At 39.0% G+C, this 25,648-nt stretch overlaps 1 protein-coding gene across 3 annotated transcripts in view; it reads right to left on the reverse strand.

The window, feature by feature from the left end:
• Positions 1-2,357: 2,357 nt before the first annotated feature.
• The window catches only part of TTC17 (tetratricopeptide repeat domain 17), a 62,213-nt gene continuing 38,922 nt past the window's right edge, over positions 2,358-25,648 (reverse strand). For 2 of the 3 annotated variants that reach the window (XM_069784675.1, XM_069784673.1), the window contains 9 exons: positions 15,712-15,882; positions 14,791-15,041; positions 13,637-13,802; positions 11,022-11,142; positions 10,531-10,690; positions 9,981-10,064; positions 8,149-8,268; positions 5,844-5,987; positions 2,358-3,443 (listed from right to left, as the gene is read on the reverse strand). In XM_069784675.1, coding sequence (XP_069640776.1) covers positions 3,312-3,443; positions 5,844-5,987; positions 8,149-8,268; positions 9,981-10,064; positions 10,531-10,690; positions 11,022-11,142; positions 13,637-13,802; positions 14,791-15,041; positions 15,712-15,882 — 1,349 coding nt within the window. In that variant the 3' untranslated portion in view covers positions 2,358-3,311. The remainder of the gene's footprint in view (positions 3,444-5,843; positions 5,988-8,148; positions 8,269-9,980; positions 10,065-10,530; positions 10,691-11,021; positions 11,143-13,636; positions 13,803-14,790; positions 15,042-15,711; positions 15,883-25,648) is intronic. The other variant, XM_069784674.1, reaches the window with a different exon arrangement.

Below are 25,648 nucleotides of genomic sequence, written 5' to 3' on the forward strand. Positions count from 1 at the left end.
AATGAGTTACTAAGTTTTATTATTAGAAATCATACTGAAGGTTGGTTGGTCAAAGGTACCTCAACAGTCAATGGAAAAGAACAGGCAGTTCGAACAGGCAATTTGTCACTCTCTACAACAGGGAGGGTGGATCACCCTCTCATGATAATAATCTTTTCCATTTACTGAAGATAGAGCCTAGACAACTACCTTAGCTTATTTTAAAATAGCTTAAATGGAAGGAGAAGAATGTCATCCTTAAATAGCTAGCTCATCCTGCAGAGTTGCACCTTTGCTCCGTAAAATTCACTGGCTTCCCTTTCAACATGCTGCCCTACTTGTCTTCTGTTTATATATAATTAGTTTTTCTTTGACTAACATTTGAACATAGCCAAACCACTCAAGCCCACCATTCTTTGCATTTATACAGGAGGGCTGGAGACACCTGCTCCAGGGTGGGAGCCAGCATTCCCCAGTTGAGTCATCAATGGGTGAAACCTTTAAGACACATGCTCTGTTGCCAGCGTTAGGTCAAGTTATGCTCTCCTGTAGATCTTTTTGCTTCCCTGCTTCAGTTTTATGTACTGCTTATGCAGTACACTTAGAGTAATTACCTAAAATTTCTGAAAATACAGTTCAGAGGGAAGCATGGGCTATTTTAAAATTAGCTGTATGGCAGATACAGCATACAGTAGCCAAGTAGCAAATGAACAGCTGTACATACAAATTTTATGAGAGTAAGGCAGTACACATTCCCTTAAAGTACGTAACTGAGATTCAGAAAAAAAATTACATGAAGTCAGACTACTGCAGTTTTCAAGAACCTTATAAGTGCAAGTGCAAGTTCTCTGGAAATGCAAACAGAACAAGAAGAACAAAAGCCTGCTATCTCCTTGGTGGTAATACCAATTCACAGTATGGCCATGCACACAAAGCTTAGTGTTCCTGCCATTTGTATGATGTCTGTATACAGCGCACCTTGCTGTATTAATTAAAAAAAAATAAAATACTGCAGTAAGCAAGATGTAAACTGACATGAGTATTAATGGCTAATTTTAAGCGCCCATCAGTGCCGTCTGTAAGCATAATCCTTGGTGATCCAGAAAAGGTCTATTTTAATTCCATCTGTTGTCAAAGCCAAGGATGACCATCTGTGCTCCCCATACTGCTGCTTTAGGTTCTTATAGACCAGCCTTACTCTTCACTTAAATCCCGGCATCTCTCACCGTCAGCGAGACAGACGCACCAGAAAAGAATTCAGCATGTGGCAATCACTTGATTTGACCATATGACACATTAGGAAACCAAGTAGTAATGTGGATCCTCTGTACCAAGAGAAGTTTTTGCATATTACATTTTAAAACAACATGAAATAGAAGATTTACCAAATATACCTAAGTGACTGCCAAGTATTTATCAACCACTCTAAAAGTAAAGCAGGTAAGTTAACGAAACTGAATAAAAGCAGCCTCGCTGCACATTGCTTTAGTTCAAGGAAAAGCCTTTGCTCCAACTTTTTTCTAGCTCACATGGAACTTCTTTCCATTTACTTGTACCTGCCTTACTGGTTTCCCCTCCCACACTTGTGTGTGAGAAATCCTGTAACTCATTATCCCAGTCCGTGATCCTAGTGTTGGTGTATCAGACCTTCCAGAAGGTGATCTTCCTCTCGGTGTTTATAGAGATGTAGCTATGTCCATCTCCAGTCAATAATATCCAGCCTTCAAGTAGCCTTGGGAGGGGAAGGCTTTGACATGCTTGTTGGCTTTGTTGACAAAAAATTTAACACATTCACCCATTTTTAATAAAAACCTACCCAACAGTAGCACTTGCTCATACCTCTGTCAGGCTTTCTAGATGAACAAAAAATTACTTGCAGTAAAACAGAGGTAAAATTTGCATTAGAACTGCTCATCTTCACTTATATATAAAAATATACAAGGATGCTTTTATGAAGTAAAAAGTTACAGTGTTAAAAAAAATTACGTTAACATCAGTTTCCACTACTGCCATACTTGCTCTTAATTTGCATCACTGGAAAAGGTTGCGGGGGGGGGAGAAGAGTAAGTTCATAAACATTGTTAGTTCTTTAAAAAGAATCACTATGCAATATGTTTAACACTAAAAGCTGGAGGGTAGGTTACGTGACAGACAGCTGATTTAGTTACCTTTCCCTTATTCCCTTCTGCCACAGAAAAGGAGCTGGGGACAGTAGTGCAGGGAATTTTCCATGGATACGCAGAAAACCATTGTCTAATCAGGAGTGTTAAAGGCTTTCCTGCCTCCCAGGTCTGTCTGCTCCCAAGGAAAGGCTGTAGCTCCCCAAGCCTAGACTTTTGCAAACGGCGCAGAACACACAGATTAGAGGAGAAGCTGTGTTTTGGTCATAAACAATTTATTTTATTTCAAATATGTGCCCTTGTTGATTCAACAATGATGTCTGGAGAATCATGTCCTCCACCAACCAAAGAGAGAACTGATTTGGAAATCTTCCACCTGACTTATTTGCTGATGATACCTTGACACCTCCTCCCTCTTCCTCCTCGGCAGCTGAAAGTATGGCTCAGAGTGAGCATAAACTCGCACCTTATTCTGAAATGGCTAAAAATACAGTGAACAAAGAATTAGTAAATCAACCATTCAGGGAGGCAGAGGGCTATGAATATATAGACAAATATGAAATATCTTATTGGGATTTTTAGCGATTTTTTTTTTCCTGCAAGTAAGATTAAAAAATCACTTTAGTGTCCTGCTGTTCCCTCCTCCTCATTCCCTCCTCATCCTCTGACAGAAATAAACAATTAAAAAAATGCTTGATGTTCCTGATATTTTTTATAAACATTTAAAATCCTGTCCCTCTCCTTCCAAAAAAGCAGATAATGTGGTATGGAGTGAACAAGACTGGACAAAGCATGAGTTTCAGATGGATGAATTGCTGATTATCTCTTCTTACTATTTGGTACGGGTCTGTGCTTTGCATTTCCATTGACTTAGATCATAAGACATGAAGCAAGTTATTTTGGATGCTGATGCCAATCTGAGCATCAAGGAAAAACTAACAGTGCCTGGGTCCTGGTACAGGTGGTCATGGACTCATGGAAGTTTCTTGGTTTAATATTTACACGGATGTTTTAAAATTATGGTCTGTGAAATATTTTCTCCAAAGATGATCCTATATTTGAGGAAAAAAAAAAATAAAAGAACCCTTGATCCAAATCCCATCTCTTTTTAAAAGTCTTGTTAAAAATTTTGATTCATCAATTTATCTTAGCACACTTAAAAGCAGAATAGAGAATAATGACATTTTTAAAAAAAGAAAAAGATGCTGATCTCTACGGAGACCGTCGCTCTTTTTTCATAAGTAAATGACACTGAATGGTGCGGATTCGATTCTTTGCTGGGGCAAACTCTGGCTGAAGTTTTAGTGTTGACTCATACCATTTCATTGCCTTTTCAAACTCTTCCTATAAAGAAAGAAAGAAGATTGCAAAGAGTCAGATTCTAAAAACCAGTAAGCATTTGTATTTTCTATGCCTTTCCCGCCCCAAGTAGTTGAATAGTATGGTATGCACAAAAGTAACTGAACCAATCCTTGTGGTTTAGGATTCCACCCCCCTCCCCAATAACTCTGTTATTTTCTTGGGCTAATGACCCAATTCTGCATACTCCATGGAAGGGAGTCAAAATCACTGCTGAGCATTACTGACCAATGCTCTTGCCTTTTCCTATTAATAGCAGATCTTAGCATTCTTCCTGTAAAAGTAACTTTTAAAAACAGATTTCAGTCAGAATTTACATACATCAAAGCTTTATAATCTTGGACAATGCAAAAACATCAACTCTGCCGAGAAGCTAACATTTTTAGGAAGAACTTGAAATTATTTTTAAAAGATTACTCAAAGTAAAGAAAGTAAAAAAAACCCCAAAACCCCTGAACAAACAAAAACCCCCCAAATTTCAAGAGCATACAGTAGCTACACAATTTCAATTGATAAGCTGGACTCCAGAATGGTAGTAAGAAGCGTTTGTGCTGAAATAACATCTATTTTTATATAGCTGAAATCTAATTACCTATGCCACTCTGCTTTTTTATTAACTAGGAAAGCACGCCAACATCCAATAGTGTATTAGAAGAAAAATGAAAGGGGAAAAGACCCAAAACATTCCAGGTTTTTCAGTCACTTTCAACACTTTTTTGTTCTCTTAAGTTCCTTTTCTCAGTAACTTTATTTGTACAGTAGAGATAATATTCATTTCTAGCCACATTATAAACACTAACTAGATCAATGTGAGTTGTAAAGTCTTGATTTTTTAAAAAGTGTATTTTAATACCGTTTCAACAGGAATTACACAGAAAATCCCATATTAGGTTGTGGAAGCACTGACAAACAGCAATGAAAACAAGAATCAGAGTTTTCCATTTTTAGATGTAATCATTTACATTTGCTGTGATCTGATGCTATTTTGATGTTCCTTTAGATTCCCACATCAATAGTTTCTACAGCATTCATCCAAAGCTCTCAGTCCTTAACATGGCCAACTGTTTCCCCTTTGTAAGGCAACTTACTGAAAAGTTTTGCAAATAAAGGAATACTGGCCTCTATAATGCTCTACTACTAATTAGCGCGACATCTTCTACAACCTGTTGGTCAGTCACATCTCAAATACAGCAGGATAAATATGACATAAATAAACTAACTTGTCTTTATGTTAGTATAATTTGATCCAGAAGATAAATTTTGCCCTGTTGCTACAGTCGATATGGGGCTTCGCTGAGACACCTCTCGGATCCAGGGAGAATGAAGTTATCCTTAGGCACTGTGCTAACTTTAAAAAGATGCTGGCAACTCGAGCATCAAACTTCTACTTCATTTCTTTCAAACAACTGTCAGAAATAATACCTTAATAGAACAAAGCTATGCCTTTCTTCAGTTTGTTTCCATTGTGTGTTTGACAGTACTGTGCATTCCGACTCTTCTCAACCCTGATAGCCATAATACATGATTACCTGCTCAACTTGCCCTGTTATCTCCGTGATCCCCTCAACCACAGGAGCAAAACGTTAAGGACAAATCTATGACAAGTGCTGAAAACTGGCAGGAATACATAGGAATATGTGTAATTGAAAATACTTTTGACACAGGCATATATATCAGCTGTGTCTCAGTTTAATGGTGCCTTTTTTACCCTTCAAATAAACTGGCCCTGCTAAAGATAAGGATGAAACACACAAGAACCAATCCAGCATTAGTAAGATAAAAGGAATGAACATTTTGTGTTCAGGGTAAGCACTGAAAGCTAAATTGCAGATTAGAATATATAGACAGTATGAAGAAATTTGAGTTCCATCTGTGAATTATTTTGGGTGTTGATAATCCAGATATTGAAATTAGACTTCCTTTGTGTTTGTTCATCACAGCTGTGAACGGGGTTTTACTTATTACGCTAAACTCAGCTCTTCAGGACAGAGACCCAATTTATCATTAATTTTCCAGCATTATAAAAATATCCTGTGTTTAGATGGGCAGTCAACCAAAATTATCAATTGTTTGCTACTGTCTTAACAAACCTTTGCAGACAGCATTCTGAAGCCAGCTTATAAAAATATCGGCCTTCAAGTGCTAAATGAGTAATAAGAGTAAAATGAGTAGTAAGAGTTTTGGCATTCAAAAAAAAATATTCTTTCTTGTTGATCCTACCCCAATTTCTTGAGTGCTTCTCCTCCAAAATTATTCATGAGAGTAAGAATTTTTTTTTTTTTTTTTTTTTTTTGGGAGAGAGACAGAGACAGAGATACACACACATACACACACACATATACACTATACCAAAGACAAGTCATAACTGGGTGACAGCACACTCACCATTGCTACGTAGACATTTGCCAGTGTGAAATGATTCACCACAAAGTGTGGGGCTATTTCCACGGCCATGGTAGCCACAATGATGGCATCATTCCAGAGTTTTGCGTTGTGGAAGATGTTTGCTAGGCTTATTAGTGGTACATCCTGGAAGAGAAGAGCAAGCGATAAACAGTGAGATTCTTTCCATTGAAACTGTCTCGGGATCAGCAAGACAAACAGAAGACTCCACTGTCTGGCTGCTCTCACTTGGCTACTGCCCACTCCGCTATCTGGTGACTTTGACAGGGATAAGTCAGACCTATCTTACTATAAAAGGGCATTTGGACCTGAGTTATAAACAACAAAACCTCACATACACACATCTCTTCACAATAGTAACAAACACTACTGTTGCACAAAAAACTAAAAAATTAACTCACTTAAGTGTCCTAGTACGTACCTTTATTTTTTAGATGCTTTTACACTACTTTTCTCCCCAAAGATGAGATGCCTTCTCAGAGAAAAGAAAAGCTGTTTGACCACACTCCTTCAGCTCTTGCATAACAGGGGAAGGAATATGAATAAAAGGGGACAGCAGGGAAGTGAAAAAAGGGTCTAACCATTAGTGCAACTGACGCACTGCTTTTTATCCTGCCTCTGCCACAGAATTCCTATATGATGCTGGGTAACAGCTATAAATAAATTTTTTTCAGCTAGTCACTGATGGTATGTTTTTTATTTCCTGGATTTCCCGACTATGACCTTGTCTGACTGATAAAACTGTTGAGCCCTGACAGCCATAACAGACTCTTTGGGAGCTGAGCTTCACACCTTCAAAGGACAAAATACTGCTTAGTAGCAAGTCTTAGGTGCCCTCAACAGGACAATAAAAAAATTTTGAATGTATTTGATCCTTGCCTCCTTGACCTCTACAAAGCAGGGAGTACCTTTGGTGGGTAAGTCATTCATGTTTGCAAAGCAGATATTACGGAAGTCAGAATCACAAAAGAAGCCCACAGGAAAATTAATTACCTTTTATTTACATGAGAAAGGCAACAGAAAGTAGCAAGAGTGCATAAAACGAAAGAGGATGATAAACCAAAACATTAAATAGCTGTTCATTCAGCGCTAACTCTCACTGAGTTCAAGTTGCAGCTGTATCTTTACAAGACCCACAGTTTTCTCTGGAGGCTGCTTCAGTATGGAGGATAAAAACAAGGCACAAATTCAGAAAGTCACCCAGTCCCAAGCAACTTTCTATCACATTTCTAGAAAACAGCGCTACTAGACCATAAACTTTCCAATCCATACTCTGACCCTTACAAGTCACACAGTTAAGGATGCCATTTCTGAGGAACCATTTCCAGTTACATAGAAAGGCAGGAAAATAAGCAAGAGCTTGTTGCATTAGATATTGATTCCAACCTTGTTTTGAAAGGACAAGTGCAAAGAGACAGAAATATAGGGGACATAAGATACATAGGATGTGCATTTCTGAGTTGAGGCATTTCTACTGTTAATGGCTAAATCCTCCTAATAATATCCTGAGAGCGTAAACTACTTTGTCTCTCGATTTTCAGAGAAGGATTTAAGACCAAGATTCAAAAACGAGTACATATTTTGCAGCGCTGCACAATTTGTTGCTCAGGTCCCAAAGCGAAACCTGCAATGTTGAGTGAGGAGCCTCCATTGCATTTATCAGTTTGCAAGGGGGATGTTGGTGTATAAGAATAGGCATTATAATGCTCAGCATACCATGTCGCAAGGTGAAGGATACAAACTTCTGAAACTGAAACTCTAAACAGAAGATTGTGTCCAAAGTACTGCCTTTTTTGGAGTAAAGCACAGAACTGCTGCACAAAGTCAGGCAGTAGTGTGCAGCTGAAATTCAGAGCCCAAACACTTAAGATTTAAGCATTTAAGTTCTTGGTTTAAATATCACCTCTTACCCCTCTTTAAAAGCACAACCAGAAGATATACTCCCCACATCTTAGGTTAGAAGACTTGTCCAGACAAAGGCTGATGAAGATTCAAAGTCCTATATAAGAGGCTTCAAGCCCATGTTGCCCAGAGAGGTGTCAAACCCACTGAACTGCAGGGAGTTCCACTGAACCTCTTTTGCAGTTGTCTTTTTTTACTATTATTTTTAAAAAAGAGACAGTCCACACTAAACAGGCAGTGAAAGTCTTGAGGTTTCACCACAACTAGCTAATATCTAATACATTATAGACACTTGATACACACAGGGTTGGCTTTAATAGTCTGTGAAAGCTCTACTGTGACAAGCAAAACATTATTTCATCTTAGTAGGCACATGTGTACGCACCTTCATGTGATGGGGTGCATAGTGCAATGCTTGCCGTAAGCAATCAATTGCCTTCTTTCCTTGGCCTTTCACCCTCCAGTAAAGAGCTGCCATGCTAGAGAGGACCCACGAAGTCTGATTCTGGCAAAAGAAGAACAAAAACCAGTCATGTAAACACCTGTAGTGAACAGTCTTCCTGCCTTTCACTCTTCCAATTTATTTGATATATTGAGTTAGAGGGTGTTACACTAAAAAATAGCATTAAACTATTTCAAAGCAGCAAAAAGTTTCTCATCTACCGACATATATGCAATAGCCAGGTAAATGAAATTGTCAAATGAAACAAATTCCAAATGCAACATCATTTTCTTAAGAAAGGAATAGCAGCTAAATAGCTTTAAACCCAACATAAAGCAAAAAATTTAGCTAAGGTAGCTGATTGGACTCGTAGGCTCTCTGTAGTCACTGGAAAGAGAGAGGATGCTCTGGGACGCAGCTCAGAGCAGAAGCCTGACAAGCCTGGCTGATTAAGTTTGGTGTCTTTAGCTGTCCGACTCCCATGTCACGTGTTAGAAAGGAAAATACTATGTGCTTGAATTCTGTGGACTCAGATACAGTAAACGAATGTTTATGCTCACACATGCAATTAGATAAGTAGCCATCTTTATTTGTTTGATTAGCTCTCGTGAATACTGAATGAGACTGGTAGACAGAAGAACTGCATTTTATTTCTAACACAGCTAGCCTGACTGAGAATTCTGTTTCTGGTCTCAGAGCTAAATTTTCAGCTTATCTGGATAAAGCTTGCTGTCTGCAGGGGGAACTGTAGCATGTAAGAGAAAAAGTTAGTTTCTTTTCACTTTAGATGTATACTAAGTCTTGTAACATAAGCATAAGAGTAACATCTTTACTTTCTGGGAATGACAAAGCTATATTGGCTTTAGTTTCACAGCCTAGTAAATTCCTCAGATGGCTTTTGGTAGAACAGGCTAGGAACACCGAACTGTTTTGGTTGAGCCCTCTTTTCTCTAGTGGTTTGGAACATCCTGCCCACTAGCTGTAAACATATAACAACAATCCCTGCATCCTTATCTATCTTGTAGATCCAGGGAAAATTATGTCCCTAATCATCTGCTCCTAAGGACCTCAGCTGAGGTCATCATGTGCTGCCTGAGCACACGCGACATCATGTGCTGTCCTTAGCGGCCTTAATCTAGCTAGAAAGCTTGGCTTTCCTGGGGGAGACCAGGTACCGTGTGCAAGGCTGGACTTTGGTTCTCCCCAGAGAAAACCAAGCTTTCTACCTAGATGAAGGCCGCTAAGGTCCTCAGCTGAAGTCATCATGGGCTGCCTGAGCACATCTGATGCTTCAGCCCAACACTGCATAAGGTAAGAGGCAGTAGGCAGAGAAGAGACAAAGCCCCTGCCTTGTCAGCTGTCTGGCTGCTGCATGCCAGGAGCACAACTGGAGAGTTGAGCCATGGCTTAACTCAACTTTCTATAAGCTCCAAGTCAATGCAGCACAAAAAGAAAGACTGAGAACTGTTGAAATAGTTTAATATATATCAACAACCAGCAACACCGCTCACTACAGGGCTGGAAACATTGGGAAATTTGACAAGCTTAGGTTTTAGGAGAGAGATATGCAAGACACTTGACAGTGTAAGCACAGGATACAACTCAGCAAAATATCTGAGAGGGCATTACAGATGCTGAATAGACACAAATCCCTGCTCCAAGTACCAATATGTTCCTTGGCTGGGATTTCAGACAAACGGTTTGAGACTGAATTGACCATTACATCAGTCATGAGCAGCAAGCCCAGGCTTCTCATTTTTCTCATTTACACGTACCTTTTCCAAAGCTTTGGCTATTCGAGTACCAACTTGTTCTAATGACTGTGGTGAGTACTGGTCTTTGCCCAGATTCTGTAGCACCTGCAGAAGAGGAAGAACAAGTGCTTAGATGCCAGAACCTAGTAAGAGATGTCCCTCACTTGATTGCTTTTTTCCCCCAGCCTTTTACAAACACTGTAACCTGTCCCAGCCTAAACATCACTGTCTATCTTGAGTTAATACTATCTGTATCATCACACAGTGTTATAACTCCATGGCACTGAAAACTAAGAATGGTAGAAGTTTATGTATGCTCAGTTGGACTTTTCTTTCACCAATTCATCCATCAAGAGCTATATATACAAAGACACTAACAGTGTTTTAGGATTTCCCTCAGGCCAGATCGTAGATGGCTGGGAAAATATTCTGGTAAAATATTGCTTTCAGCTTGCATTGTTCTTGCAGTTTTATCCAGCCATTCACTCACTGAAAGTCACTGAACTAAATGCACCTTGAATCTGCCATGGTACGGCCATTTTTGTGTGACAGCCTTCCAACTCTGGCATACCTCTTTCAGTTGACTTTCTCCAGTGTAATGCAAGCTGGCCCGGCTAGAGACACCTTGCAGGTGGTCCAAAGTATGCATACTGGCTGGTAGATTTGGGTTACAAAGGGGTTCCATGGCTGGTTCTTGCAGCTGTGTGGCAAAATCAATGTGTTCTGTAATGCTACAAAGGTCATAAAACAAGTTGAATCATTCAGGAGAAGAAAACAGAAGAGTCATTACAAAGTTCTCTAGTGAGTGTAAACTGCCCAGAACCTGGCAGAATCTCATGTGAGTAGCTCAAGAAGCAAGAGAAACTGGATCCTCCATCTGCACTTGCACTCTTCTTTGCAAGTCTATTGATGAAATATCACCTAATGTTTTCAAACTTCTTTGAAATCCTGGCAGTTCTTTCTTACTTTAAAGAACACTTAAATCTTCAGTTTATGCACAGAGGGCCATGTAATTGTCTTGCTTTGTGTAACTTATTTAAGGTTCATATACAAGATACTTACTCAATGTTTTTAGCAGAAACAGCAAGCCATGTGCTGGCTACAGTTGTAAGCTCTACCCTGCGGAGTTTCAGGCATTCATCAGGACTTGGCCAGCCAAGGCTACGATAATCACGTCTTTTTCCTTCAGGGGAAAAAAAAAAAAAAAAGAAAAAAAGAAAAAGAGGAAACTGTCTGGAAGCAGAAAGACATTCTACTTCAGTACAATGATTTACAAAATACTTTAGACCAGTGGACACATTCCCAATATTATAAAAGTCACGGTCCTGCAGCCAGATTTCTTTAAGAACATTCCCGAACCTAAACGGACTGAATAGAACTTTTGGGATCCAAAGACAGAACTGAATCCTATGCAAGACAGATTAGGAGGTGGAGTTTTAAAATGTTTCATTACACTTTTTCAATTGCTACACATTGAGAACAATCGCCACTCTTGTTTACAGGTAATGATTCTACTTAAATGTCCTTAAAGAAAGTTCACAAGTGAGTCATCATTTATGTTCTACAGCTACAGTAAAAACTAATAAAAGTTGATTGCTCCATCTTCTGACAATCCCAGGTGAAAAATACTGCTGTTTCTTTGCAATGAATATTGTTTCAGACAGACAAGGGCTTTTACTGCATTCTTACACTCAAGATAGCAACATTTCTGAAACTATTAAGCAATTACACTTCAGCCCTCCCATTTTGGAGAGGAGTTAACTGAGGCAGGGAAAGGTTAAATAACTTGCTTTATGTTAACAAATAGATCACTAGGAGAAACAAGAACCAGATCTTCACATTTGAACCAAAGCCTACTGAAATCTTTCCCTTACATTTGGTGGATACTGTACCAAGTCCTAGGAACCCAGCTTGAGTTAACTGTTATATCCTCTTGTATCAGAAACATCTGAACTGTTTGGAACATAAAAAAAATTCATTGTAGCCATAAGTTTGCACAGTGGGAAGCCAAGTTTAACAACGTGCCAGTCTATCGCACCAGCTATGTAGGCAGTATTTCAGTATTTATTTCTAGTTACCTGAAATGTTGCCCATTTGGATGCAAATCCTATTTCCCATCCAAAGTATAGTATAATGCTTCACCATAATTTTTCAAAATAATGATGAAATCTGTAATACCATGTCTTTTGTAAAGTATTCTGATTAAAGGAAAATTAACTTCAAGAAATACTGGGAAACTTCAGAAGGGAATGATCAGTTCTCATCACCACCACTGTGAGCTACCTGACTGGGAGTTCTTATTTGCATCAATGGCAAAAGATAGCGAGAGGTATGGAAACACTACACAGAGATGGTTCAGTTGTCTGAGAGGCAGTCAAACACGGACAGCTAGCGTCATTACCCTGTTCTACCAGGAACTCCCCAGGTACCTCCAATATGTTACTTAAACTTTTGATTATTTAGTTCTTGTAAAGAGGATGTCAGCGGACCCTGCCTCACAGGAGTGTTAGGAAGATAACTGCTTTACAACTGAGGGATGCTATGTAATAAAGCCACAAAAGTAGCTCAGGGGAGAGAAGATACATCAAGGAAAGGGCAGGTGTGTACTCATAAATGATAGTCTGTTTTCATGTAATCCCTCCCCCCTATTTAAATATTTAATTCAGTAACTTACATTTGTCAGATGTTAAAAAAGGAGCTTGTTAAAGATTTAATGTAAAAGCCTTGAAAACGTGGTATCACTTTCTAGGTCATCAAATTGTCAATGACTAAAATGTACTGGAGAACCCATCTTTGCTTACACATTAGCCCTATGACATAGAGATTTTACCTCCATTGAAGTCAAGGTAAGACAAAAAGCATGGGGGTCAATTACTTTGGTTCTCTTCCTCAGCATTATTAAGTTCCAGCAGCTCTAAACTTCATCCCAAGCAACCATGTGCTGATGATTTCTGTCCACCTAAACACACCAGTGGAACTAGCTTGCACCATAATAATAGACCACTCTCCAATTCTGTTACTCAACTAGCAAAAACTCCACCTCTCTCTCCAAACCACCTCATCTATGTTGGTGCAAAACTCTACTCTTCTGTAACTCCAGGCTTCTGGAAAACAATCTCTAAGCTTTCTCTTATAATATCACCAAACCAATTACAGCACAACACTTAATTTTTTTTAAATTTTATTTTTATTAGACCAAGTTTTCTGCCACTTGTTTTTGAGTTGTGTGTCTTATGTTTAGTAAGCAAGCAATTCAAGCTCTCATCCTGTGTTTGTCCCTGAAGGGGTGTCTCTCATCTGATTAAAACTGAATGGGCAGAGAAGTTAGTTTAAGAAAAAGATCATTAAACTCCCCCTCTCTCTTTTACTACTTCTACTCACAACAGCTACCTCTTTCATTCTCCACTCTTACCACCTCATCCCCAGAAGTTCTGGGAATTAACTAGAAAGTTTTCATTCAGCAGATAAAGTTATGCTGCACTCTTCATGAAGAAGGTGCAGATGGAAGAGATTTCTAATTTTTCCACGTACTCATCTAGAAGGCGTATTTCACTACATAATCTTTGTGACGCATATTCCTAGTAATAAATCAGTGTAATATAAAAGCTGCAAAGGAAATAAACCAGAGTAATACAAAAGCTGCAAATGACTTGCTTTCTCTAGAAGCAGCAGGTTACCTATTGGTCCAGGAGAAGGTATCTTTGGTCCACTGATCTCCAGGGCAGTTTGGTAAAAGTTTTCATTTTCTCCACTAGTTGCTTCTTCCCCGTTTCTCCCAGCTGGCTCCTGGAGATCCAAGCTTTCAGCTTTTGGCTTCTTTAAACGTTTGACCTGAAAAGTGATCTACCAAAAGAACAGTATTGGCGAGGTTAACAGTAAGAAACACCATGAACGTTATCAGCTCCAATACACTACTTGTTTTAGCCCAAAGATTCAGTTTCAAAGATGATACAGATGAGATCTTTCTCTCTCCCTCCCTTCCCATCTCGACTCATTCTCTGAGCCTGCTCACTTTCAACTGCATCACACCATGCAAACAAAGTACACAACTTCAATCTCCAACGTAGGAGAAAAGCAGTTTAACTGCTGGAGAACTAGCATTTGTCATTATTTATTTTGTTAGTAACATGATGACAACAGGTACTTCATTGTTTTCATGCTGAAACTTTTGTTTAGAACCTTCTCTCCTTTGTAACTGTGAGCAAGAAGTTTGAAGGCACACAGCATTGTTCAACACCTAAGCTCTTGCTGCTGATAATCAAGTCTTATGATCATAGAATCGTTTAGGTTGGAAAAGACCTTTTAAGATCGAGTCCAGCGGTAAACGTAACACTGCCAAGTCCGCCACTAAACCATGTCCCTAAGTGCCACATCTACCTCCAGGGACGGCGACTCAACCACTTCCCTGGGCAGCCTGTTCCAATGCTTGATAACCCTTTCGGTGAAGAAATTTTCCCTAACGTCCAATCTAAACCTCCCCTGGAGCAACTTGAGGCCATTTCCTCTCATCCAACCACTTGTTACTTAAGAGACCAAAACCCACCTCGCTACACCCCTCCTTTCACGTAGTTGTAGACAGCAACAAGGTCTCCCCTCAGCCTCCTTTTCTCCAGACTAAATGATGTCACCTTTAGTGATGCAGAGGCCTTTCCTTTAGAAAATGGATTAAAGCTCCTTGTTCATTTCACACAAGCCATGAACCAGCTCTTTTAGGCCCATAGGGGAAGTTCCTATATATATTCCAGTGTTAAACCCCCTGAACTGTCCTCATCTTTCCCTCCTCCACAATAGTAAATTGGTACAAGACTTAAGTAAACTCATCCAAACTTACCCATTCAGCTTCATCATCATCACCACAGTCCCCAAAACAGGAGCTAGCCAGTCCATCCTGAGATCCCTTCTTTAGGACCCGGATTCCCTGCAAGTCCATCCGACGGCCTTTTACCTCCAGCGCCCCTTCAAAAGCTTCCTGAGGCCAAGAGTTTTCAAACTCATCCACCAAAGCCAGCATCTCTTCAGACATCTGATCATCTTCTAACCCCTCCATTCCTTCTGAACCATTGCTTTCTGCAGTGACTGCGTCTAAGAGGGAATACCATAAAAACTTCAAAAATTCTCTTCCTGCTGCTTCCACAAATCGTATAAAAAGGATCTTTCTTCTGTGACCTGACTTTTCCACTTGCACAAACCAAATATCACTGACTACACACTGCACTCTGCAAATGGAGAGGGGGACTGAAGAATGCAGACTTCTGCACTGCAAAGAAGCATCAACTGTTGCTTCAAAAACCAACACCTCTAGACCACTTTCATCAGCTGCCTTTCCAAAACAGAATTCTGCCTGTTTGAGGGAGTTAACAGGTGGTGTCTTCTCTACATATGTGCATTAAACACTGAATAAAGCTCTCTGTACCTTAACCATAGACACTGTTCTTCTTCCCTTCTGTCTGGCACAGCTGATACAGAATTCACTGAGGTACAACCAACATGCGTTTGTAGAGCCTTGCAAAAAACTACATCCTTTAGCTTGGAAAGCATCTAAACCTCAATCTCACTTTTTGATTTAATGCATTTTGACTTTAGACTTGGAGAAGAAGAACAGTGAACAGAAGGAAACCAGTTTTAAGGGTTACTTGCCACTTTATAGACAGCGGGGGAGAAAACGTAGTTTCTTTGAGGAAAGACGACAGCTCTTCTGAAAAATCTAGAAACTGATTCATTTGCCAGCACTGATTTCGTAAGGCTGACTTACTTTCCAGTCTCAAGAAGGAGGGATCCCTTGCTGAACTCTGAGTAAGGACTTCTGGATCTTCTGTACCTCCCTCAGACTGTCCTTCTGCTACTGCTGTAACTGACTCATGGTGGTCATCAAAGTATTTCTCCTTGTCATGGCTGCCATCTGGATTTTTCTCATGACAGTGGCCTGAAAGAGAAAAGTTTACTGATACACCATGTAAGACTGCTCCTCCTGGATACAAGCACAGAAGCTGCAGTGAGGAAGCTACAGTCTTCTAGTTTTCTACATATGATTTAACAGAATAATTCTACAAGGTATCAAAGACTTCATTCAGTGATTAAAAAGCTGATCTGCCTCTTGACAAGGCAGATCCCCTAAAACAGTTACAGGAAACAACGCTATTAGGTATACACTGTGAACTACTAATGAAAGAAAAAGCAGGTCTCTTTTGAAGGAAGGTTGCAGTTGGTAGAAAATTACTGTGTGCTGATAGCCACTCCAATGAGCATTCCCAAGATATATTTTTAGTGACACTGCACTATACGTGGGAGTTGCCTGCCATATGAACTTCACTTAGACACCATAATGCTCACCGTGCTTACATGCAAGGGAAAAAGGGCCAAGGTAGACTGATACAGGATTGCCAGGCTCTGACCTTCTGTGCCAGCAATAGACAGTACATAGGTAAGGCGAGCTCATTAAACAGACAGACAAAAGCTATGGGTATTAATCTGCCAAAAATCAGAAGTTTATTCAGCTGAAAATTTAACATCTATGATTCTGTGGTCAGGTTACAGGCTCAGATTCCACCAAATACAATGATCTAGGAATAACATTCGAAAAATACAAACATAGAGCCAGTAATGAGCAGACAAAAAAAAAAAAAGGTGCAAACTTGCAACACTAGCCTTTGAGCATCCTTCAGTGACACACTGTTAAGCTTTCAGAGAGGTAGCCACCTACAACTTTATAGCAATATTTTTGATCTCAAAATACATTTTGACTGAAGATCTCACATTTTCTAATAATAATTACTTGCCAGACTTCAGGGCAAGAAGTACTTAGAGAGCTGCTCGTCCTGCCGACCCCCAGAGCCGCACAGGCAGAGACAGGATTCCCCTCACATGCCAGAAGCTGGGAGCTGCCCCAAATCCCACTGCACAGCTATGGGACCAAGACACAGACTGCGGCACCTATCGTCACATGGGAAGCCTGGCACCATGGAGAAAAACATACACCATGTACAAAGCTGCTGCTCTCAAATCCCTCCTTCCTGTATTTCAATCACATATTCAATCACATGAGTGAAACTAGCGTACATACACAAATGAGTTAAGAAGCAGGTAGTGAATCAAAGGAAGCTTAAATGAAATGCAAGATTCTCAAGTATGTTCCCCATTCTATCCTCATGAACACAAATTGTATTGCTCCACACATATGGAAAGTATTATTTTTTTCAACTGGCAGCATAAAATACGAGGAATGTGAGTAAAGTAGAACAGTGATTCCCTTCTTCTCCATGCAACGATCCCATGTTACAGAAGAAAACTTTTAGGTCTCACTTTTTTATCAGGCCAGCAGGACAAGTGGATGGTTGTAACTCTTGTGTAAGGGTAACCTGTCCCACCACTTCTCAGCAACGCAAAACTATAGCTTTTTGCTGTATGCTCTCTGCTTTTGCATCTGTGAGCACTCAGATGGCATCTCTGGAGGAGAAATAGACCAGTATTTTTGGGGTGTGTGGGGGTGTGTCACCAAAATCAAGTAGAACTACATTCAGAAACCCTCTGTAAAAACTATTTCTTGCCCTACCTTTTCTGCTCTATATAAAACTTATGAGTAAATATACAAAACAGAAGCAGTTAACTTAATAAACTCTACTAAAATCTGCCACACAGTTATACTCTGCCTTCCTACTCTATCAGTCACTGACTCTTTCTTTAATCCCCTCGCCACTTCCCCCCACTGTCAATAAAAAAATTAATTGGTGTCATTAAAAAAAAATTTAAAAAAATCACGTCAATATATGGAGATCCTCATGTTTAATTTATGAGAAATGTGCGCACAGAAGCCTTAAGCTGAAATGAGTCCCCCTGCCTGACATCAAACCAGCCTGATTTTGATGCAAGTCAGGTGCTTCTCAGTAATGTGATGACCACAATTCCCTTTGTTGAAGGTCAACTCATTATTAGGATAAAGAAAAAAGCAAAGGGCCTGAAAAATAGACAATTATTTTAAATTGAAATAAAAACACCAAAAAGAGAAAAAAGTGCTGGAAATAGCAGGCAGAAGGAAAAAAACATGATAGCACTTAAAATTCTACTTAAGACCAACTCTGTTAATATTAATTTACAAACACTGACATCTAAAAACAGACTAGAAGAGAGTACTGGCTTTCCTGGGATCTGAAAGCTGCTATATATAGAAACCTGAGTGCCCTAATTTTTTCAAATTGCTGCTTTCAGTTGTCTGACATCGCAAGAGAAAAAAAAAAATGCTGGTTGAAAAACCCAATGGAAGTTCAAAATCTCTGATGAGTGTACCACGGAGCAGGTAGTACTGAAACACTGCAAGTCAGAAATTTACAGCTTGTATCAGCCAGGTGCCTGAAGACCAACGTGGAAGACCACCAGGTAAGAGTGTGAGACCGACAAGGGAATAACGTAGCCCCAAACTCCAGGGACATTCACTGGCTGTAGAACATTAGTTATATCATTGCAATACTTATAGCACCTTAGCCGTGCGAAGGACAAAAGTGACTGCCACCCTACAAATACTCAGCTACGTATTATTTACTAACATTTCACATATATTCTGGTTGTCTAAATATGCACACGTGAATTTTAGGTGTAAAGTCCTGACACAGTGATATTGCAGCTACAAAACTTGGAAGCATAGTACTTGATCAGTTCAGGTTATTCCGTTCTGAAAACTTACTAGAGAAGGATCACTTTCTTGCCCATTTATTTTCTGAGAGCAGCTGTTGCCACTTTTCCTATTGATTCTGCAGAGCCAAGAAAGCTCAGAGGAAAGTGGATCAGAGTCTGTCCTATTTTGTGTATTATGAGACCTGGTTACCACGTTCCAGGCAGCAAAACAAAGACGCTATAGAGATGACACAAAATAAGTGTCTGGGCCTTTACTTAAGTGATGGAAATAACACAAATAAATAGTCTGATTGTGCCAGGTCAATGTAGAAATTGGGAGATAAAAAAAGAGAATAGCTCTTAAGGTATAAAACAAATCCATTGGATAGAAAAAGCAAATACAAACACTAAACTGAAGCATCGAGACCCTAGAGATTAAAAGCAGAACACAACATTATATATTAAAGGTCTCTATGTCTCATATTGTTCTAGTTCTTAATTTTTTGGGGCCAGTGTAAATGCACTTGTACAACATTAGCACAACACACATTTTAAATATAGAAAAGATCCACTAGATCATCCATCCCATCTAATAATAGCCACCGTCTTGATTTTCAGGACCCATCTCAAATGTCCACCAAAGATGTGGTACCTAGTGCAGCTGGTTGGGCTAAAAAACCCCAAACAAAAAGTCAGACTTAAGTTCTTGCTTAGGAATTGGATGATTCCGAACTCTTAAGCTGAAAGCCACTTAGTGTAAGGAAAGAAATACCCAAAGTGTTGACATCTGGAGAAAGGAAGGAGGAGTAGGAAGGAGAAGTGATGCAGTAACTGATGAAGACTTGTTCCATCTATAAAGGGATAACAAATATTTGTTCTGAACCATACTTCATATTGCCACATTTCTCAGAAAAGTCACACTGGGAAACAATTACGAACTTCCCTTATTACATATAAACTTTTTTGGTACTACGTGGGGATTTTTTGTTTGTTTAAGGGCAAACTTCTGTCAATTTAGGTGACTCCACACCCTCAGACTGAAAGCCGCTTACCTAAAGCAGGGAAAGAGACATGAAAAGTACGGAAAAGAGGAAAGATGGAACAAACAACACCCCCAGTGTATCACATGGAAGCGCTGCACCTTGAGGAAGATCTTGAAAGTAATCAAACTTCACCATTAAAGCAGGCATTGATTGTTTTAAATATCTAAATTAATTGCCACTGCAGCCGTTTGTGTCTTGTGGTACATCTGGCAGAGAGAATGAGGCCTCACTAAATATTTTCACTGTTTGATTCCTATATACCAACTTAAGACAGATGATTTGGTGTCATCAACAGCATTGGAAATAAAAAAAAAGTAAAATTATCTCCAGGCGTCTTTGGTCAGCACAGAGTTTTTACTGACCTTTTATTCTTTCTTTCTCGGTGCAGAGCTTGCGAAATACAGCACTCCTAACTCCACCATCTATGTTCCAACATACTAGGTTTAAGAAAATTGTTAGCTCCTAACTTCTTACGATGAGACAAACTAATTTCCTTAAATTTTTTGATACATATTTAGAAATTACGATGGCAGAATAATGCTTCAAAGCTAAAAATCAAGTCATTTAAAATGTAGGTACTGATTTTTTTCCTACCACTTGGAATAAGCAGAGCTGGATTATTTCTTGAATGATTACAAGAGTCAAGTGACTGTTGCTGTAGCCAGTGACTCACATTAGGTTATGCAAAATGCAAGTTATCTGGAGATAAGTGTCACTTAAATGATGTGCCCCTTTACAGCTAAACAATGCAAAGAGAGAACTCTACTTAATACGGATGTAAGTCAGCCTAATACCTGAGCTGTCAGAGTACAGGACAAACTGAAACCAAGCTGCCAAGAGGAGTTATTAGCTCCATACTTGTTTTTTGATGCATGCTCAAAACTAGTATTCTCCACAGTGAAACTCAGTAAAGGTAGTTCTCTTTTTTTACAGCAGGAATGGCATATCACTGAGCTTAATGGAAACAGGTTTTAATGCCTGCACGCAGATGAATAGTCTCATCTACAGACATTTCAGGAGCAGTGCATCAGTAAGCAGTTTTCTTTTTACCTTTGCTAGTCACTGCTTACACGGATGCAGAGAGACACTAGTCAAAGAGGGTCTCTCTTTACACATGAAAATGCGTTAACAATTAATGCTGCTATTAGGTCATGTGAAAACTTTAGGGGTGCTCACTGCTTGGGTGACACTATATATTTAGAATTAGGCTAAAACATATCCACTATAGAAATTAAACTGAAAACCAGCATATTGTCACCCATTGCTTTTATAGAACAAGTCTCGTTCAGTGCTCCATGTCACAGGCAATATAATTTACCAGGTTTACAAAATTAATCTGGAATGAATGAACTCACCTACCAGAACTCTTTTGTGCATCTAAAACTACTGGGATCTCACGTCATCAAAATTTGGGCCAAAACAGCACCTGAAGAACTGTTTTGCTTTCTACACCATGGTGACTACACTGCAATATGACATTAACAAACTAGGGGAAGTGCTGTTTGAGAGACCATCCTTCAGACAACATATGAAACATGAGCTTTGACTTTCACGGCAATGTTAACACTAGTGATTAACACACTGCATACCCAAATTACCTTGATGTTTCAAGGTGAACATGATAATTTCCTAAAGATCTTGTGAGCCATTAAGAGCATACATGTTATACCAATCACATATGAACAGATATCTGATTGCAAAACATTTGTTAAGGGAAAAAAATCCATGCCAGTTATTTTGAGATGAGTTTTAAAAGCAATAAGATGAGCAGTAACTAGAGAAGAGACCTATCTTTAGCAGCTATTGCTGCTCTGCTCACCTCATTTAAAAATTAACATGGTTCTATATTAAGATTTTGCTCTAACATTCATGCATTCCTTTTCTTACTGTTTTCCTGAAAAAATACATATTTATGCTTCAAAATGAATCCCATGATTGAGCTCTGAAAGCAGAAACTGCAAACCACTTATGACTGAACAGGATTGTCATCAAAACATTACAGAAAGGTCACAAGCCATAACTGCTGAACTGCAAGACAGCACCGTGCTCCAGAAGCAATACCAAAGAAAATTTAGTGCTTTCCACACACACAAGCATAAAGAAAAATTATAACCAAAGAGTTCTCAGTTTATTTAGTGAAAAATCATCAACAAAGTGACAAACAGACCAGGGAAGTAAAGGGAGAAGGGAATTTGAAGTTTTCAATTACAATCACCTGGCCATGCAATACTGACCTGAGAATGTCTGATAGGTCTATATTTAACTGAAGAGAAATACACAAGCCCTACTACATATTCACTGTGCACTATAGGACCCAGGGAAAACACAAAGCAGACAGGCAACCTGTATCTGCAGAAGCCTAAAATTGTTCAAAGCCTAGTTGCAGACTTGAAAACCCAAACTGCCCACCCAGCAGTCAGTCTTGCTCTCTCTGAACCCAACAGTATCACTGCTAGTTTCAACAAGACATGACTAGGCTTCGTAACAGTAAGCGAGTGTACCTCCAGTACCTTTTGCAGTTGTAACATACTGGATAAATCACTAAAAAAAAAAAAAAAACAAACAACACAACAAAACAAAAAAACCCCACCAGTATCTACTACCTACATATCATCATAACTACTATTCTGGAATAATGAGGGACAGACTGTAGTAAGTTCCCCCTCTAGTCAAGTATTTCAAGGTAAGTATCATTATGGGTACTAGCAAAGAATGGCGAGCGTAGTGCCCAAAATTTAGACTAACCTTTTGGTGTGTTTTCTCTCTACACAGAAACACTGTTCATTTTTAGCTTTTTCCTGTAATATAAACCCTCCTTTGCAAAACTGGAAGTTACAGGACAAAAATAAACATTTTCAAAGGACAGAACATACGGCTAACTGAAAAGTAAAAGCTAACTATAGAGAACAAATAATGAAAAGCAATATGAAGTATTTCAAAAGTTAATTTTCATAAACTCCTACCTCTTCTCTAAATTACTCCCTTAGATGAGCAGTCAGTGGCCCTTCTTCAAAGATGATGAGAAGCATGCTTAAAATTGAGTAGTCGGAAGAATGTGCTACATAACAAGCTTTGGTTTGATGCATAGCAAACAACAGGATGATGTTTTATGTGGTCAAAACTTAGACTCAAGCACACAAAATGAAGCATACAAAAGTTCTTTCTTTTTTATTATTTATTCCAACAAGTTTTCAATTAAAAGGATTATATAGTAAAACAACTGTTCTCACTCATAGGGAAATAGTTTTAAATTTTGATTTGTAGCCAAAGATGCCTCTAAATTGGCTTAGCTATAGATTTAAAGATTAGCTATTTGTCTCATTACAGCAGTCCTGATTAAACCTTTCAAAACATACAAATGCCAACAATACGTAACTAGATTTCTTGTCCATATTGAGAGAAATACCTCACCATTGCGTAACAGACCAGTCCCTGATGAACAGACACAAATTCTCCTTATGAAATACAAAGAAGTGATAAATAAAACATGGACAAAAATTTAAAGAGGAAGACAAACCTATTTAAATTAGAACACAATGCAGTTTAATAAGGGATATGCATGCAAAACATCTTGAAGAATTCAGTAGGCTACTTTATAACAGAGTACAAAATGTCGACCCCTCTCCCCAACACCTCTTCCATAGTTAAAAACAGGGAGGAGAAAATCAAAGAGGTCGACTACCTAAAGCCTTCACTCTTCCTTCCTTACCACCCACTAAGATAGGAGCTTTTTTTTTTTTTTTTTTTTTTTTAAATGATGCACGTCTAGAAGCAATAACTTGTTCTATGATGCCTGGGAATAGGGCCCAAAACATAGAAATAGCTAAACATCTAAATTTAAACTCTCCAATCCTGTCAGTGGATAAAAGAGACTAGACAACTTCTCTTTCAGGGGACCCTGGCCCTACATATAGACTAGGAACGTAAGTAGCACTCCAGTCTGAATTTCAGCCTGTGCCTCAGGAATAGCTTGATTTTTTTTTGTTTGTTTTAGGGAAAGAGGGAAAGAAAGCAAGAGAAACAAGGACATGCAAGTTCTGAAGACAAAGGCTTATCCTCAGTGACTTCTCCTATGTGCCAGATTTTTTTTCCCCACTGTCAGATAAGAAAATAGTTACTTATTAATTCCTGAACTATAAACACTCACCCACAGCAGATCACAGTATAATGTATGCTATGAATATTGAATGACTAATATTTAGTTCCCTGCACACAACACACTTCTGAAGTCTGTTTCTGATTAAGCCATGGAAATTCTTAGTTTAAGGATCACTAGCATAAGCAAAGGCAACAATGGCCTGCATTTGTTTTGCTCTGTTTCTAATCTTTCCTCCATCATAAGCCACATACCTCTTCTTATGCTAAACATTAAATATTTTGTTAGATCCTATGGTACCTATGAACTCAAGTTTAAAAGGGACTTTAAGTACAAGAGTAACCCACTCATGAGAAATGGCATCATGTAGTTAAACTCTACAACAGTTAACTAACCCCATTACGTGTTACTGCTGGCTTTCCACTCCTCTCAGCATATGGAGTTGACAATATAAAGCCAAGTAATGGGCTTATGTGTGTGTTTTTTGACTACCACTCCATCTGTAAGTTTTGTACCATATATTGGAATTTAGATAGTATTCCACAGGGACCTGATTTCATATTTTTTATTTTAAGAAAATATTTTTGATAGGCTGTATTTATGCTTATCTGTGTATCTCTTCACCAGGTTATACTGCTCAACAAGAGCAGATTATTAGTCACACTTGATAAGTGACAGTTTATACAGTTGTTTGGGATAGATATCCCTGCAATCTTCCCCCTAACTGGAGATCAAAGCAGAAACACTGACACACTCAAATAGCAAAGCAATGTGTTAACTGGTCAGGTAGGTATGCCCCTAATTAATCTAACATAGCTTTTAAGCGCTTAGCAGTTTGTCTGACAGGCCACGTCTTACACAGTTCCATGAAGAAGCAGAGTTGTTGCCGTAAATAAGATAAAAAAAAAAATCAAACCTGTTTTTGAGGGAGTGATGAACAAGAATTGGATTAGCCTTTTCTTGAGTCCAGGTAAAGAATATCTGCAGAAGTATCCAACCACCCTAGTTTAGGGTTCAACAGGAAAATACTCTCCTCACACTGCCAGAATAGTACAAAGCTATAGAACAGTGCCTGCAGAAAGACTAGGAAATTTTGGAAGAATGTCCCTTCTCCCCAAAACTGCTGCATTCAAGAAGCATCAATCTCTTCCTCTAGGGAAACTCTGAACTGTCCTAGTTTCAGTCACTAGTAGCCAGAACAGATGATAGATTTACAGCTTTGAGGACAGTCAGAGCACAACACAAACTCACATGAACCAGGCAACCAACCTTAAAAGGAAAAAACAAATCAATAAAGTGGACAGATCAGGGGTAGTTAAGTGTCTGGAACTCCATGGCTCAGCATGGAGTGCTCATTTTAATCTGAGCCCATGGCATTGCATGCTGCTTTGAGACAATCTCAACATGACTCATTACAGGCTGAGGCTACACATCACCACTTCACAAGTTCTCAGATTTAAGCCAAGAGAATACAGCCTTCAAGGTCTTGGCAAGTTGTTAATGACACTGAACTATGCATTGTGAGTTCTCTCATACGTGGGGACCACATGTTCTTTCTCTTCCAAACATGCTTTAACCAACTCACTAATTCCGTCTGTACAGCTTTACTATGAAGTTATTCGTGCAACTACATCTTCCTGGAGATGTAGCTGGGGAATTACTATTCCTCCTAAAAAGGCTGTTGAACATATGCAGCTGTCGGACCTTTTTAAAAAGGTCCAGCTCTAGGCAGCGCACGCTACTCAGGTTCAATAAGAATTTTTAGCAGCTACGTGCAAGAAACCACCACTGGCAAAAGCAGCCTCCTAAAAAGAGATGAAGACACAGACAGTAGCAAACATATCTTATTTTATCTACATTCCTATCACAAAAAAGCACCAAAAACATTGCAGAGAAATGTTACTATGTCTGATAACTGAAGGTATAGGGTTTTGAAAAATTTAGTT

This window comes from Haliaeetus albicilla, chromosome 5, assembly GCF_947461875.1.
Source record: "Haliaeetus albicilla chromosome 5, bHalAlb1.1, whole genome shotgun sequence".
Taxonomy (NCBI): Eukaryota; Metazoa; Chordata; class Aves; order Accipitriformes; family Accipitridae; genus Haliaeetus; species Haliaeetus albicilla.